We start from the raw sequence: 15,822 nt of genomic DNA on the forward strand, positions 1-15,822 counted from the left end.
GGGCGGCGGGGGCAGGGCGGCAGCATGGCCCCCACCCTGCTGCAGAAGCTCTTCAACAAAAGGGGCGGCGGCGCCGCGGCTCCCCACGGCAGGGCCCCGGGGGAGGGGCCCGCCTTCAGGTGAGCGCCGGGGCCGGGGAAGGGCCGGGGCGCCCCGCGCTCCCCCCCCGCGGGGTGGCCGTTGGGGCGGCCGTTGGGGCGGGCGGGGAGGAGGAGACCACTGGCTCGCGGCGCGCTGCCGGGCACCGCGGCTCCGGCGTGCCGCAGTCCCCGCTTGCGGGGTCCCCCTCTCCCAGGCATCGGCAGGGGGAGCCCGCCCGAGGGGAGGCGGCCGGGCGGCCCTGCTGCCTCGGCGTGGCCTCTTCCCCCCCGTTTTTCCCCCCTTGTTTGATCTCCCAGCCATTTTATAGCTGYGTTGGAGGTCTCACGCTCGCGAGCCGCGTAGGTCTTGCCACTCTGCCCCGCAGGAGCACGGGAGAGAAATGCCACACCTGGCTTGCTCTCTCTCGGCATTTGTATGCGATTACTATGATAGCACGTCTTCAAGCCTCTTCATCGCAGGAAAATTAAAATTGGCTCAATTGTTGTGACCTAAATAAATGCTTGTAATCTGATGACCCGGTGAGAGTCAGGTACCTTTCACTGCTCTTTGCTTGTGATGTCACAAATCCTCACAGGAGAAAATAATCAGCTATTATTACTTAATTACTTATGTGATCTTTATCTGATATTGGGTTATCGCTATTTTCTAAACCTTCAGGGGCAGCCTTTTGCTCAGGTCAGTGGTTTGGAGCTATGTTACTGCTTAGTGTCTGTTCTGCTCACAAGACCAAACCAGTCCTGTTGAGAAGAGTGCCTGTCACAAGCATGTCCAGTAACCTCTGTGTTGTCATCTTTCTGTTCTTGACTGGTCTTGTGGTCAGATAATATATGGGATTGAATTAGAGTCTGGACTTTCACTGCTGAAACTATTAGGAATGCTTAGGGAAGGCAGGAAATATCTCTTATCTATTGAGCAAGTGCCATAGTGCAAGTATGAAAGATCACTGTCACCAAGCCACTTTGGTTTCAAAGATGATCTATGTGGACCGTAGCCATACGTGTGGCCAAAGTTACAAGATCGTGGTGAAAGATGGAGTCACATCAACCTGCTTTAGGATGTTTGGGTTACAAGGTGATTCCTGTAAAAGTGATAGGGTACTGCACTGGTGCCACATTCATACTAGACACCAAGGCTGGTGAATTTGGGGAGACTGTAGTGTCTATATACTCTATTTGCTAGTTATTCTTTGTAGCATTCATCCACATTAGGAATTAAGGATCTTTTTAGTTTGAAAGAAAACAAAGCTGTTTTCTACATTTAAACTGAGTGGCAATTTCTGAGTCACTCTTAATATTTTGCCTTGTACTTAAAATCTCTTCAAAATACTTTGTATCAGAGATGCAAAAACAGATTAATGCTGTTAATTTTAGTTTTAAGGTTCTTGGATTTTTTGAGGAGCTCCATGCATGCAAATCCTGTGCACAATGTGTGTCCCATTTAAAGTCAATAAAATTGCTCTGTCTGGGATCTAACCTCTATCTGGGAGGTTAGAGCCTATTTTTTTTCTTCCTCCTATTCCTTAAGTTTGATATTGCACACTTGGTTTTTCAATTTGAATATCATTTAAATGATGTGACAATTTAAACAAAAATGGTTGTAATTAAACAGTATTATAAGTAATCATTATTCTCTTTATTCACCACCCCCCCCCTTTCCCTGTTTTGTTTTGGCATATTTAAGGTTAATAAAGTTGTTAGAAGGATTTGGGATGTGTGTGTGGGGGGGGGTTGCCTTTTAATATTTCATTAAGTTTCTTTTCTTCATTATAATCTTTACATGTGCTGCAAGACTTTCTTTTCAGTGGTCTTTTAGTGACTTGCAGAAGCATACTTATTGGGTCTTAGAAGCTATACTACAACTTTCTAATAAGCTTTCTGTTGAATAGTAATCTCTGCTTAAATGGAAATATATGATTGGACCTAAGTAAAGGGAAAGACTTCCTCCTTCAGTAACCTCTGTATTAAGCATGTATTGCTGGTCACTGTTAGAGGCAGAGTAGTGGAATCAGTCTTTGATCTAATGGCAAGCTTTTTTTTTTTTTTAATGATTTTTAGCTATTTTTATTCCTTCTCCATGCTTTGGTTAGTGAGTTCCCGTCACGTTCAGTATCTGTCTTGCTGCATATGGCTCCCTTAAGTGGCCCTGTGAGATCCTTGATAATATGTATCCCTGCAACTTGAATTGTTATGAAACTCTTGGAAGCCTGCATGTCTTCTTACACACCACCTCACCCAAAGCTATAACAAAATCATTGAAGATGTCTTTATTAGATATTACCTCCTTTAATTTACTTTGAAGACTTTTTCTCCCAAATATGCAGTTGGGAAGATTTTTAATGTTCTAACCTCTTGTCTAGAAGTTGTGTTGCAGAGAGTCCCTAACGAGGCTTGAGACTTGCCTGTAACAAGTTCTGTTTTTGTTCGTTCCATTGTCCTGCTTTCCTTTAACTAAAGCTAAAATGTGACCAGATATCAGAGCTGCTTCCTCTCTTTGGTTCTGAAGAGAAAAGCAAGCTTCAAATTCCATGCTACTTACCAGGACAAGCTGGCACAGGCTTGTAGAAAAAAAAAAGAGATGTGGTGTGTATAGCTGAACGTGAAGCCACAGGGAGTGGTTTCCTGGGTGCCTCAGCATTAGCATTTTAATTTGGATAAGGAGTGCACTTTTCAAAAAAACCTCCCAATTGTCTCCACTTAGGCTCACAGAGTCAAGTGGCTTCAGTGTGCAGACTAGATTCCTTTGGATTAAACAAATGAGAATATGTGCTCCAACCACTAATGGGCGTTCAGTCCTTGGGACCAGACTAGAACGGGCCGAAAGATGTAGTGTGGGTGTCAGGTCCGTAGCACCAGTTAATTCACTCTGTGGATCTAGTCTGCGCTGCATGCTAATGTAAGCACAACCCTTACTTGCTGGGTTAGGAAAAAGTAAACATGAGGTATAGATCTTAATATAGAGCTATTAGGATAGTAGGACTTTCTACTGGCCTGTGCCTCCCTGCAAAATAATGGAAATACTGGTTTTGAATTTGATGTTAGAAGGGTAGTATTTAGATTTGYAGAATATTTTAATTATTTCTAAAGAGAGAAATTAGAAACCAGCTGGGGAACAGACAGATATTTGTGATGTAATACTGTATTTTTTTTCAAAACAGTTTTGTGCACAGATCTTCAGCTTCTGTTTTTTATTATTACTGCTTTCTGCTTCCCTTAAATAAAATATATATGTATACCTTTCAACAAAGAAGCTTGATTGACTGCAGTCTAATATCTTTCTTTTTACCTCTAATTTTGAGAATCCCTAATTACTTCACATGTGAGAAATGGGTATTTATGTGTACCTAAGATTCCCTTAAAATATTTCTTATTCCCTTATCAACTGTTACTTCCCTTAGAAGATTGAGTTAGTGTGTTTTAGTACATATTTTGGAGTGCTAGCAGGGCCATGTGCCCAGCAAAAAGCCAGTTATTACTGCAAAAACAAAACATCCCCCTCTCCTAGCATTTTAAGTTTTAGGGATGAAGCAGGATATTTAATAAGCCCATAGTGTTTCAAAACTAGAATATCTCTGGTGCTAACTGAATACTTGAGTAAGGTACTGGGAAATGGCTTTAAAGAAATTAATATGGGTTGCAGGTGGTTTGATTGTACTTAAATTTACAGCAGTTCATCTGTAATTGTTCTTATTTGACTCTAAAATGATACTTCACATGAATGCTTTGCTGTATTTCTCAACATGAAAGTTTGAAGTTCTCCTTAAACTGAGGGCTAAGATTTTACAAATCTCCTAACAAGGGATGAAACTAGTATATGAAGAGCCTATATCCAGGGCATGTAAGAATGAAGAGAAATGTCTCAGACTTCTTGAAAGATTAGCCTTTCACTGCTAAATGTATTGTTCCTGCATGCTAATCTCCGATAAGTTTTCTTTGATATTGGCATGTGTAGCAAAGGGATGTTGAAAATAGGAAACAATTTCACTTCATATAAATTCTGTAAAATGTGAGATTGTGGTATTTCAGCTAGGTTTAAAACTTGCAATCAGGCTATTGCTTCAGCTTTAAATATCAGTTGCTCCTTCTGATATCTATAATGGAACAGATGTCATGTTGTAACTGCAGGATATCAGTCTGGTAACAGTTTGTTAGCTTTGGTGTATGAGATCATTTGTTTGGCAGTTGATACTAGTAATTACTTTGGTCATAGTGCTAAAATGCTTGGTGAGATCCTACTCACTAAGCATTATTTCACAGCGTTTATTACCAGCCTGGCAATATTCCACCCTCTGAAAAAGGAAAGAAAGCAGTAGCGAGCTCCGAGTTTGCTAGTATGTCATTTTGTTTTATCTTCGTTAAAATGAAACACTCCTTAGTAAATTCTTGTAGCCTAGCTGGGTTTCTCTTGAGCTTGCAGCTTTGCAGACATCCAAAGAGCAATAAAGCTACTAACCACCTATGTACATCTTCACACATGGATTATACCTCTACATATCTTGTTGTAAATCCTTTAAAAGGCATTTGAAAAAAATCACAAAAACACTATTTTATATGCTGTAGGAAGGGAAATTAAACCCAGGGTCAGCTCTGAGCATGGGGGCAGGGAATGTTAAACTGCAAGTGTTGGCTGTGTACCTCTTTACTGACAGCTGAAGATGAACCTTAAGGTGCAGTATTATACCTCTGTTCTGACATTAGCCTTTCTTCAGTAATGAAAGCTAAAAAGTAAGTTCTGCTGAAAGATTTATTACAGTCTCGCTCAAGACAACAGCTTGGTGAGGAAGTGACTGAAAGTATGGTCTTTTGACATGGAAACTAGGCTTCCAGCCCGGGGCTCTTTTGGAGGAAAGCAAGCAAAAACCCAAGTCCTTTGGCTTTTGAGCTTTGCAGGAATAAAGGCTGTTCTCCCTCTTAAATTGTTTGGATTTCCCCTCCCCCTCCACGCTTCTGTCACTGAACAACCTGGTTTCTTTTAGCCTTTCTATGAGATAAACTCATTCCCTTTTAAGGTTGCAGGAAGAGATCCCTGTTGTGTGTGTTTTTTTTTTTTTTTTTTTTTTTTTAAAAAAAAACCCTCAGGCACCTAAAAAGCTGTGTGAAAACGTATAAGCTACTGACATTCCAGGAGGGACCTTGGTTATTTCATTTACTTCCATGAAAAGATGCATTTCATCTGGCTCAGCAAGTTGTTTTCCCAGTGGGCTTATCTTGTTTCTGTTCTATGAGTAATTTATTTATGTTGCATAACCAGCTAGTTGTGTGTTTCTACACACCTGACTTAAAAATTTGATGTGTGATTGGATAGCAGGTAGTTGATGCTGTATTCTTAGGGTACTCTTGCCATTCACATGTCTAAGACTGAGTAGGTGAGTACTCTGCCACATACTGTGCTCAGTATAAAGTGATTCAGGGTATTGTAGCAAGAGAAGGCCTTGGGGCTATCTACACTTATCAGTAGCATGTCTGTAAAGAGAACACATTACAATCTAAAGCAATGATGCTAATACTGTAAGCAAATACTTGCTTGTTGACATAAATGGATCAATTTGAGTGAGAAAATAGAGCTGCTTTGGGCTTGAAAAATTTGGATATTCATTCATAATAGATGAATTCATAGAGAAACTTTTTAAAAGCTGATGCAGAGCCTTCTTGCCAGTAGAGGCTAACTTCACTAGACTTTTATGTAAATTTAGTTGTAGTAACAGAATAGCTTTATTAAAACTTGAGAGGGAAGGAAGATGACAGAGGTTTGACAGAAATGTTGTAGTCATTAGTCATCATGTTATCCTGCTTTGACATAGTGGGATGTAGATGTGTGTGGTAGTGGCCTTTCACTGTAGTTTTGGTCCTAGCAGTGAGTAACAGCAGACTGAAAGCCCTGTGCAAACGAACGCCGCTAAATAGCTGTGTGAGAAGGGGCCAGAAAATGTAGTAGTTATTTTCAGAACAAGAAATAAACTGCTTTTATGGCCTTTCAGTACTTTTCCTGTGGCATTTGGAAGCCAGAAGGCTGCTACAGTGAAGCTGCTGAGGACTTTTCTTTGCAAAGAGAATTACTTGGTTGAATACTGGCTACATGTGCTACAAACCTTAGTGAGATACCTGCTCCTTTAGCTATTCTTTTTGACAGTCACAATCATTTGCTCTTGTCCATGAGCTACTTTGCACCTTACTGGTGTTCAGGGATAGCTTCTGAAGGGAAGATTTGGGTTTAGAGCCATGTGTGACATCTTACATTTTCAACAGTTGTTTCTACTAAGTACATCCTTGATTAAGACCATATCTATAACTGTAATGTGTCACTTTGTCAAAGTGCTATAAGGAGAATGTTTTCAGAGTATCCTAATTATCAGTATTTGCTATGTGAAGGTTTCCATTTGTTAGGTGAAAGATGAGTTTGATTCTGTAGGGTGGTGGTGAACAGCCTTGCTAGAGAGAATAAGTGAGAAAAGGAGGACTCTGAATCGGACATTTCTTTTGTGAAGACAGAAGATGTGTCTGTCTACACCTTCCCACGCCCTTCCTGTGGATTACTACTGCTCTGGCAAACAAGCTGAACATGGCTGTTCACCTTGGTTTGCCTGTCATGAATCATCTCTTCTGTGTTCTGCTTCTCGTTCTTACTCTTTAGGCTCAGGTTGTTCTCTGTTCTACTTTCTCCTCCTCTAACAGTGCTTATATCTCTTGCATCACTCCATCTGCCCCATCTGTATGTGTCTGTCGCTCAGACACCATAGCAATGTCATGTTTTCATCTACAAGATCTGGGTCACAAGACAAGCTTCAGCACAGATTGCGAAGCATCCTGCCGAGGCACTGAGAGGCCTAGCTTAGTAGTTTCATTTGTAATGCCTGTGCCTTCCCAATTACACTTAGGGCAAGTACTGGTGCTTTCTGGTGCTTTTACATAATAAACAGCCAAAATATTTCTGTTTTGCCAGTCAGCGCACTTTCAGGGTATGGGTAAAATCTTATGATTGCATTGATTATATGGACATGATGAGAGTTCTACATCACACTTACTGCTGTTAAAACTTGCTCGTGATTTTTCCTTCCATAGATTGCACTGAAGTGAAATTTGAACTCTGTGTGATGTAATTACTGAACCAGTTCAGAGCTTTCTCTGCAGTGTGTTCTCACTTAAATGTATTGCAGTTCAACTTCTCTCCTCCAAGGTGCTCAGTGAATTTTCACATGTGCTAAAGAAATCAGCCATATTAAGTAAACAAGCTGTCAGTATTTATTTACCTTTCTAATAGGGGTGCTAACAGGCTCAATTTGATGTTAGCACTCTCAAATTACAAGTTTGAACAGTTTACTATAGTATAGTACTTTATAGTGAAGTCTGAAGGATTGTTGCATAATCACTCCTAGCTTTTATTATCATCAAGTCTGCTGACTGTCTTATCAAAGAAAAAAGTGTCTTGAATGAACTTGGTGCTCTGGATTTCTATTAGGAGTCTTTGCACTGAGTTCTGAATCTGGATATTATCTAACACTTGAAATGTGTCAGCTTTTGGGGCTGGGTATGTGAGTGCACAGCTCCAGGGGTACAGGAAAACTAAGCAAAGTGCATTTGTTAATCCCTTCCAAGGAAACCCATGAGAGAATGACCTACAAACTCATGAATGTGTAGTTCTAAGTGGGTTATTCTTGAATTATTCTTTCACTGAATGTGGATCACTTTACAAAAGTTAATAAAATGTCATAATGTTAAAACCTTGTCTGGTCTGGAAAAGCAGATTTTCACAAGCCTTTGTAACTGTCAACAGAGATGAATTCATCTACATCTTAATGATCATACATTTCTGTGTTACCTGGTGGTGTGGACACATGAACTGACCCAGCTGTTGCTGATCATTGAGCACTTGTATCTGCCACCTTTGCTTGCCTTTCCTTTCATATTCACACAAAATGACCATTTTCTAAGATCTTCACATTTAACTCTCTAACTTGCACTTGACTTGTGCTTTAAAAAGAAAAAAAAAAAATCTCCCATAGAAAGGGTTGTAGACCTTTTGTTTCTGAAATCCTGGCTTGTTCAACAGAACTGTGTTAAACAAGCTGGGCAGATAACCTGCGAGAAAGGAGGGCTGGTAACTCCTGGTGCAGGCACAAGGAAGAAGCAAGTTAGAAGCAGAAACCATTCTGCCCAGTTGAACAGCAAAAGTTCATGTCTGTTTTGAAGCTATGTTTTAAGGCTCAGTTTTTGGCAAATTGCTGCAGTGGTTTAAGATGCTGTGACCTTCTCCCATACTGTGTGGGAATTGATTCTTTGCTGGAGATTATCACTTCCAGAGCAGATAGTGTGCTGGAGCTGCCCTCAGTCATGTCCAGGTCAGTGGTATAACCACTTTGTGTTGAGCTACTGGACTTTACACAGAAGTGGTTGAGGAGGGCTCATATGTTCTAGTCCTCAGCTCTGTTGAGAGGGCTGTAATGAAGAGCTGGGAACTGGTGATGACTTCAGTTCACTTAGCAGACAACTGCAGTTGTCTGCTATCTGTGCTTTTACTTGATCTTGGCTTTTTGCCTGGAGGAAGTTGAGCTTACATGGTAGTCAGCTGAAACAGCTACAGGAGTGCCAAATCTGCCTTACCAACCATTAAAAGAGTTTCTAAATCACAGCAAGGTAAAGAGTGGGAAAAATTAACCCTCTCTGATTGTGAAGATATCATGTATAATGTCTGGCCGTGGATGTATACGGCATGCTTATTAAGCACTAAAAAAACATTTCATGCATGATTCCAAATTCCAGAGTGAGTGAATAATACTTGATGACTTTAGTTTTTTGGGACAGTTGAGGATACAAGTGTCACCCACTGTGGACTACATCAGACTACTGTTTAGTTCAGGAACAATTTGGGTACTAAACTTGTGCTCAGAACTCCCTATGTTCAGTCTTGCATACAGGAATGTTTGGGAATGCTTTTGAACGGAAGTAGAAAAATAACGTGTATTTTTAAAAAATAGCTTTTTTATGCCATTTTTACTGGGCACTTGATAATTCTAAAATGGCTATGTATAGCTGGACTGTACAATGTGCCCGGGGTAAGTTTGCAGTGGAAAGGAAAATGGGAATAGAATATTCATAGTGGGCTTTTTTTTAACATTCGGTCAACTCTATGAACCTGCTTAGGCAGTTGATGCTACATTTGCCAGGTTTGTCTGTCTTAGGTAAAAAGCACTTGGGTGGAATGTCAAAGATAACCTGAACCTCTGAATTAAACTTTGTTTACTGCTTAAAGGAGTAATTGCATATTTGTGTTCAAAAGGGGTGTTGGCATGTGAACTAGAAATCTGATTGAAACAGTGGCTTTTTATTTGCATTACTGAAGCACTAAAAGTTGGCTACAGAGTGGACTTCATTAGAGTCATATCACTGGGCCTGTCTTGATTGGAAAAGAAGGTGAGAGGTTGGTTGGTTTGTTTGTTTTTTTAATTAAGCTGTCCTGAATCTGTAATTGTTAAGAAGGCTTCTAGCTAGTCTGTCCTGCTAGATTTCAACTCGGGAGAAAGTCAGGCCCATTTCTTAGTAATAAAGTACTTTCTTATACAGTATTTTATTGGAGAACACAAGGAACTTGACCGGTTTTTACCTTCCCACAAGGAGAAAGGTTTCTAATGTGGCTAAATAGATAATTGCTATATAAACTTATTGACTGATATTTAATATAATATTTGTTTCTACTACCAAATCTCCAACGTGTGAAGCGTTTTTCTATTTTATGATAAGGTTGCACCTGGCTCTTCTCTGGGATTTTTGTTTAGGTATTTGGTGATTGGCAAGGATTTCTACTTGCCACCCAAATTTTAGCATGTTACTCTGTGTCAATAACTTCATGTGTAAGCCTAGCTGTATAAATTTTAAGTCTTATCTATATAAAATATAGATAAAGTGTGTGTGTGTGTATTTGTGTGTATATTTGTGTATCTGTATATATAAATATATATATATAAATATCTATCTATGTATGTATGTTTTAAGAAAATGTTTAGGACCCTATGAAAGTAGAGCAGTTGACCTGCTTTAAGCAAGAGTCTATTTCATAACTTAATGACTATTTATACATTCAAAGCCCTGCGTAACTGGTGGTAAACAGAAAGTAACTCTCTTGCATACAGTCCCTTACAGTAAGGTTAGCTTTGGCCATGTCAATCAGTTGCAGAACTGTGGTTTGTTTGGTTGATTTTGAAGGTATTATAGCATGAGTGATTGAACTACCCTGATCTTCTATGCTAGGTTTTAAGACCTGGCTCCTCCTTTCCTTTGCAGTGAAACTTGAAAATAAAAGTATATAAGCCTTCAAGATTCAGTACCAGATACTGGAAAGCTACCTTCAGCACTGCCTACAATAGAGGGTTAAGGAAAGCATTTTGGATGGAATAGACAAACATAACAACAAGGGGAACAAAACACGTTTTTGTCATAAACTAATGAAAAATGCCAGAGTTGACGTTATATCCGTCTGCAGTTATCGCTTCATTCAATCTAAGTCAGGATTTCCTGGTATTCATCTAGACAGAGGCGATGGACTTTGCTGTTGATGTTGTAGCAATTTTGAGGTGATCAGGTATGGCTTCTTGTGTATGTGTTCTTTCATATTCTCTTGCCAGTTGGGTAAATCAGTAAGTTTTCATGAATATTCAACATATTTACTTTTTCTTCATTCCCTTCTCGGATCTGCCAACATGTTATTGCAGGCTAACTTTTCAGTTAGCTCTTTATTCTCTATTTTAAAAGAATCACAAACATGTGGTTAATTAAACTCTTGTAAGAACAACTTACAGAGGGCTCACCAATGATCTTTTTTTTTAGTTGATAAACAAATTAACTGGACTGTTTCAGCCCTCAGCAGTGCCAGATAGCCACACTGATATCTTTGGTTTTATGCATTAGAGGTGTTAATCTATTAAAATAAAAATTCAGAACCATAAACCATGGTGCTGCATATAATAATTTGGATTTTAACAGCTTGATCTTTTTTGCAAGTGGATTATAGATTTGTTTTTGAAGTAGGTCCTAAACAGCACCTTGAATTTGGGAGGGTACACCTAGAGCAAGGTAACCAGATAAGTGTGTGTGTATGTGTGTCTCAGAGAGAGAAAGAAAGAACATACTGTTGAAAATTTACTTTTGGATTGATGGAAGCTGTTGATTCCTTTGGAAGCTGTTTCCCTTGGAAGAAGGGAATGGGGCTCTAGGCAGAGCTTGGATCTATCCCTGCTTCAGAGCATTCTCTTGTGAGGTGGGAGTGGGGGTTCAGAACAGGGAAGAGGAGGGGATTTGAAATGGTTTCTGTAGCCCTGGAGAGTCCCCTAACCTCCTCAGCTGTAAAGCTTGCGAGAGAATGCCACATCTTTCGAACTTTACAAAGCCCTCTTGTGAACCTAGCTCTTTCATAACAAAAGTGGAAGACATTTGCAGAGAACATTACTATTGATATGTAGACATTTTTAATTACTTTGAGTGAAGGTTTTTTGTTTGTTTGAAGCAAAAGGAGTATTTTTCAGCTAACTAGAAAAAAATCAGGGTTTGTTTGGGGTTTTTTTGGACACCAGTGTTTGTGTCTCTGTATCAGTTGGCATCAAGATATATTTACTTAGTTCTGTTGTTTACTTTTCATATTCTGAAACCGTCCTTTGAACAGGGGCTTGAAGGCTGCATACAGAGTTTTTTGTGTTTTTTTTTTTTTCTTTAAGAAAACAAAACACAAAACCAGGGCTTTAGAAAAGAGGGAGAAGGAACAGGAAAGAGCAGGCAACCAAACCCATGCCATAGGATACCACCCCTAAGGTATGGTGGTGATGTCTGTGCTGGCCTGCTGATTTACGTAGGAGATATTAAGGTCTGAGATCAGTCAGTACTTTAGTATAGCATTGAAATGCGACAAGAATTGGTACAGTATTATAAATATCAGATTCTGCCTTCCATTATATTGCTCAAAATTCTTCTTCAAAAATGCAATATGTCATTCTTCATTCTCCTGTTCAAGAGAAGGTGGTAAAAGCATAGACAGTAAAGCTGGTAGGATAAGAGATTTCTATGCATCTCATTTTCTGGCATACGCAATTCTCAGACGTGCCTTGGCAGCGTCTGTATTTAGTAGCAGTGTTCCTGGAAGCTGGCCCAGTCACATGGCACTGCTGGAACAAGTGACATGTGAATGATGCATTGGCTGAGACCCGTGCTGAACACGGGAGGAGGTGGAGCAGCGCTGCCGGCCGGGCAGTCTGCTCCTCTGTGCTCAGCAGAGATCCTGGACCAAGCACTACTTGCTCCTGTCAGGCTGCTGCTGTTTGGCTCAACCTGTTCGGCTCCAGCAAAAGCTGGAAGTTGGTTATTGGAAGTGCCTTTGAAAAGACCAAACTCTGTCTCCCCCCCACAAGAATGTTAAATTAACAAGTACACCTTCTGTTCTTTGAAACTGTCAAGATGTATTATTATGAAACAACTTCTACAAAATATTTAACTTAATTTTGATAAACTGAGATCTCCTGGCTGTTAGAAGCTACTGGAATTAGGGAGAATAGCTCTTGTGGGACAGAGTGGGAAAAGTTGATTAGGACTAAGCAAGGATTTCTGTGTTGAGAAAAGACTGGGTTGTGGATCTGAGGAGCTTATCTTTTTGCACTTTTTAAAGTCCTGTTTAAAGTCCTAATTTTAAAATATACATTAATACCCCCTCTTATTTGTAAAATTCAATTAAATACATGGATTTAACTTTTCAGTGCAGTTATGAGTCTTGATTTCTTGCCTCTTTGCTAGCAAGGAACCCCATTTCTAGGTCTAGCAGCTGAGAGCACTGTCTCTGTTCTCTTTATGGTACAACTTCAAGCATATTGGTTTTGGCTTTTGCTTTAGCACTGAGACACTCTGAAACTTAGTTCCCAAACTTCTGACTTATAGATAAGGCAATGAACAGTGAATTTAGTATCCAAACTTGAGTGTTGTTTGAGTTCTGAAACACTGATTTAATAGGCTGTTCTTGATGTTTGTGGCAAGCTGATGTGTGCAATTTATGGTGACTTTAACTTGGTATAGAACTGCTTGTGTTAGCCTCTATCAGGTACGTGTGGTTTTTGTGGTTGGTTGTTTGGTATTGCTTTCTAGCAACTACAATGGTGAAAACTGCTTCCAGCTTTGCAAAAATTCAGTATAACATCCCTCAATAAACCAGGCAGTCTATGGAGTTCCATGTTTGCAGTAAAAATGCATCTAATGTTGTTTTACTTTTCATACAGCACTGTGTAGAACTACTTTCTAAAAGAATGGTAACCTTTCTGTACAGTGATCCGATAGGGAGAACTGTATTTCCCCCACCACAACTCCTTCTTATACTAAAATCTGAACTGAGAGAAGTCCTGTACGTAACGTGTTCCTTCACTTGTTGCGTGACTAATCTGTAACCTATCCTGCCTAACTTGTGTGAAACTGGTAACTATGTATCATACTTAAACAAGGTGGTTCATCTAAGGTTAAATAGTACRTTACCATATTAGGACTACTATACATGATTATGGAAAAAGAACGTGGTGGCATCAGCACAACTCTTCCATGTTCAAAGTTTTTAAAAGAGGAGAAGTAACTTTGGGTAAATACTTAAAATGAGCGGGGGGGAATCCACATTACATAAACTGTTCAACAGACTGAAGAAAGGAAATTCATCCTTAAGCAATGCAAAATATATTCCACTTCACCTATAAACATAAGCTGTTTTGGCACTCATCCCAAATGTCTGGGTTTGGGGCATTTTTTATATATTAATTTTGCGAAATGTATCTTTCAGCAAAAAAATTCTCACTGAAACAGCAGGCATGATTCAAACTTTGTTTTTCTACATTCCTCTAGTTCTTTTCTAAAAGATATTGTGGAAAATAAAACATTACTGGAGACTTTGAAAAGATTGTATTAAATTTGAAAACTGTTTAGATTTTAGTGGACAGTTGTAATTCATACAGAAAGTTATTCTTAATTAGATAACTCCATCATATATATTTCTGCTTTCCCCCACCCCAAATTTTCTTGCTAAAGTATCACCTTAAGTTGAAAACATTTAGGCAATTGTCTAAAGAATCATGATGAAGGGGAGGAAATGACCTACAAACAGAGCAGGTGACATGCTGTCACATAGCCTAGAAAAAGAATGATTAAACTCTGCTTCCCAGAGGATTATATCTGGAGGACAGGACACTTTCTTCCATATGTATTATCTACTCTTTGGACTTGGGGTGTTCTCCTGTGTGGGTTTACTTTTTTTCTTTTTTTTTCCCTTTTCAGAAACTTGTGTTGATTTTTTTTTTTTTTTTTTTTTTTTACGGCTGTCATTCCGAAAGTATTTCTGAATTTATAGTATTCTACTGCTGAATGCTACAGTGCTGTCACAAAGTGCATCTATTTAGTTGGCTTATTGGCGTTCCTAGTTCTCGTGTTGGATGTAAGTCCAGTAATGAAGTAATTTTAGCTAAATGTTTCTGAATTTTGTTTTGTTTTTCTTTGGGGAAAGATGGAACAGAACTGAATGCTGTCAGCTGCTGGTCCAAGTGTAACTGTAGTAAACCTGCCATCAGCTGCCTTTCATTCAAGCTTCCAGGATAAACAGGAACACTGATGTTTGAAGTAGTGCTTGTCAATGAGGAAAAGGCCAGGAGTCACCCTCTGCTAAATCATTTCAATAACTTGAGAACAGACCAAAGCTTTTCACTTCTTTTGGACGTTTGGGAAGGGGAGTAATTGTGATCTAGTACATGTTGCTAGTCTGGGAATTAAAACTGAGATTTGTTTTTGACTGCTATAGGCTTCTTGTGCAACTGAGCAAGTTGTTTAACTTACCTATGCTGTAGTTGTCCACTTGTCTTCTTGACTGGTAGGACAGTGGTTGGGGTTTAGTGGGATTACAAAATCCTTCTAAGTAGGATGCAGTGCTATTTAGCATGTAGAATTGGGACTTGGAAACTTGCTACTTTTTTTTTTTTTTAACTCTACTGTATTTCTGGATAACCATTAGCCAAAACTTTTTTTTGTTTTTGGTTTTTGTTTTAATCTGGAAGGGAAATAGCTCTATTGTCATCATCTTGTAAAGTGTCTAAAGCTCTACAGATGGAAAAGAGCTATGTAAGAGAGAAATTATGAACAGCCATGCATGGATACCTTTTCTTAAAGTGGGGGTGGGAAAGAGGACTTTGTTCTGCAGTGGAATTACCTGAGCCTGAACAAAATGTGGTGTTCCTTTGGTTTGTTTAAAAACTTGTGTTTTCTTTGTCAGAAGTATTTTATGAGATTTTTGTCATCAGTACTGCCATTAAAATATTAAATACATGTTATCCGAACAGTTTTGGAAATTAAAATACATGTCTCTGAGAAATATTTGTGAATTTGTCTCTTTGAATACTTTTTAAATTATCCACAGGATAGCCTTTTAGGCATGTGTTAAAGCCAGTATCAATCAACTTGATGCTTGCTACAGAAACTTTTCTTTTTTCCTTCTACTTTTTTAAAATGCTTTCTGTAATCGTAGTTTCAGACTCCTGTCCAAGTGTAAATACTCTTTGTCCTCAAAAGTAAAACCATTGTAGTGCAAAACTTCTAGCATGTTTCTTGGTGTTGGTGGTGGTGAGGGGGTTGTTTTTTTTATTATTATTTATTTATTTATTTATTTATTTTTTACTGATAACCATATGGCATTGATGACAGATTCTTATTTGCTCGTGAGCTCTATGAGGTT

At 39.1% G+C, this 15,822-nt stretch overlaps 1 protein-coding gene across 3 annotated transcripts in view; it reads left to right on the plus strand.

Moving 5' to 3' along the window:
* Positions 1-8: 8 nt before the first annotated feature.
* The window catches only part of FNIP2 (folliculin interacting protein 2), a 54,300-nt gene continuing 38,486 nt past the window's right edge, over positions 9-15,822 (plus strand). For all 3 annotated transcript variants that reach the window (XR_003252743.1, XM_026061236.1, XM_026061237.1), the window contains exon 1: positions 9-119. Coding sequence is in view for 2 of the 3 variants with exons in the window: in XM_026061236.1 (XP_025917021.1) it covers positions 25-119 (95 nt within the window). In the remaining variant the exon portion in view is untranslated. The remainder of the gene's footprint in view (positions 120-15,822) is intronic.

Source organism: Apteryx rowi, unplaced genomic scaffold (assembly GCF_003343035.1).
Source record: "Apteryx rowi isolate R43461 unplaced genomic scaffold, aptRow1 scaffold_178, whole genome shotgun sequence".
Classification (NCBI taxonomy): Eukaryota; Metazoa; Chordata; class Aves; order Apterygiformes; family Apterygidae; genus Apteryx; species Apteryx rowi.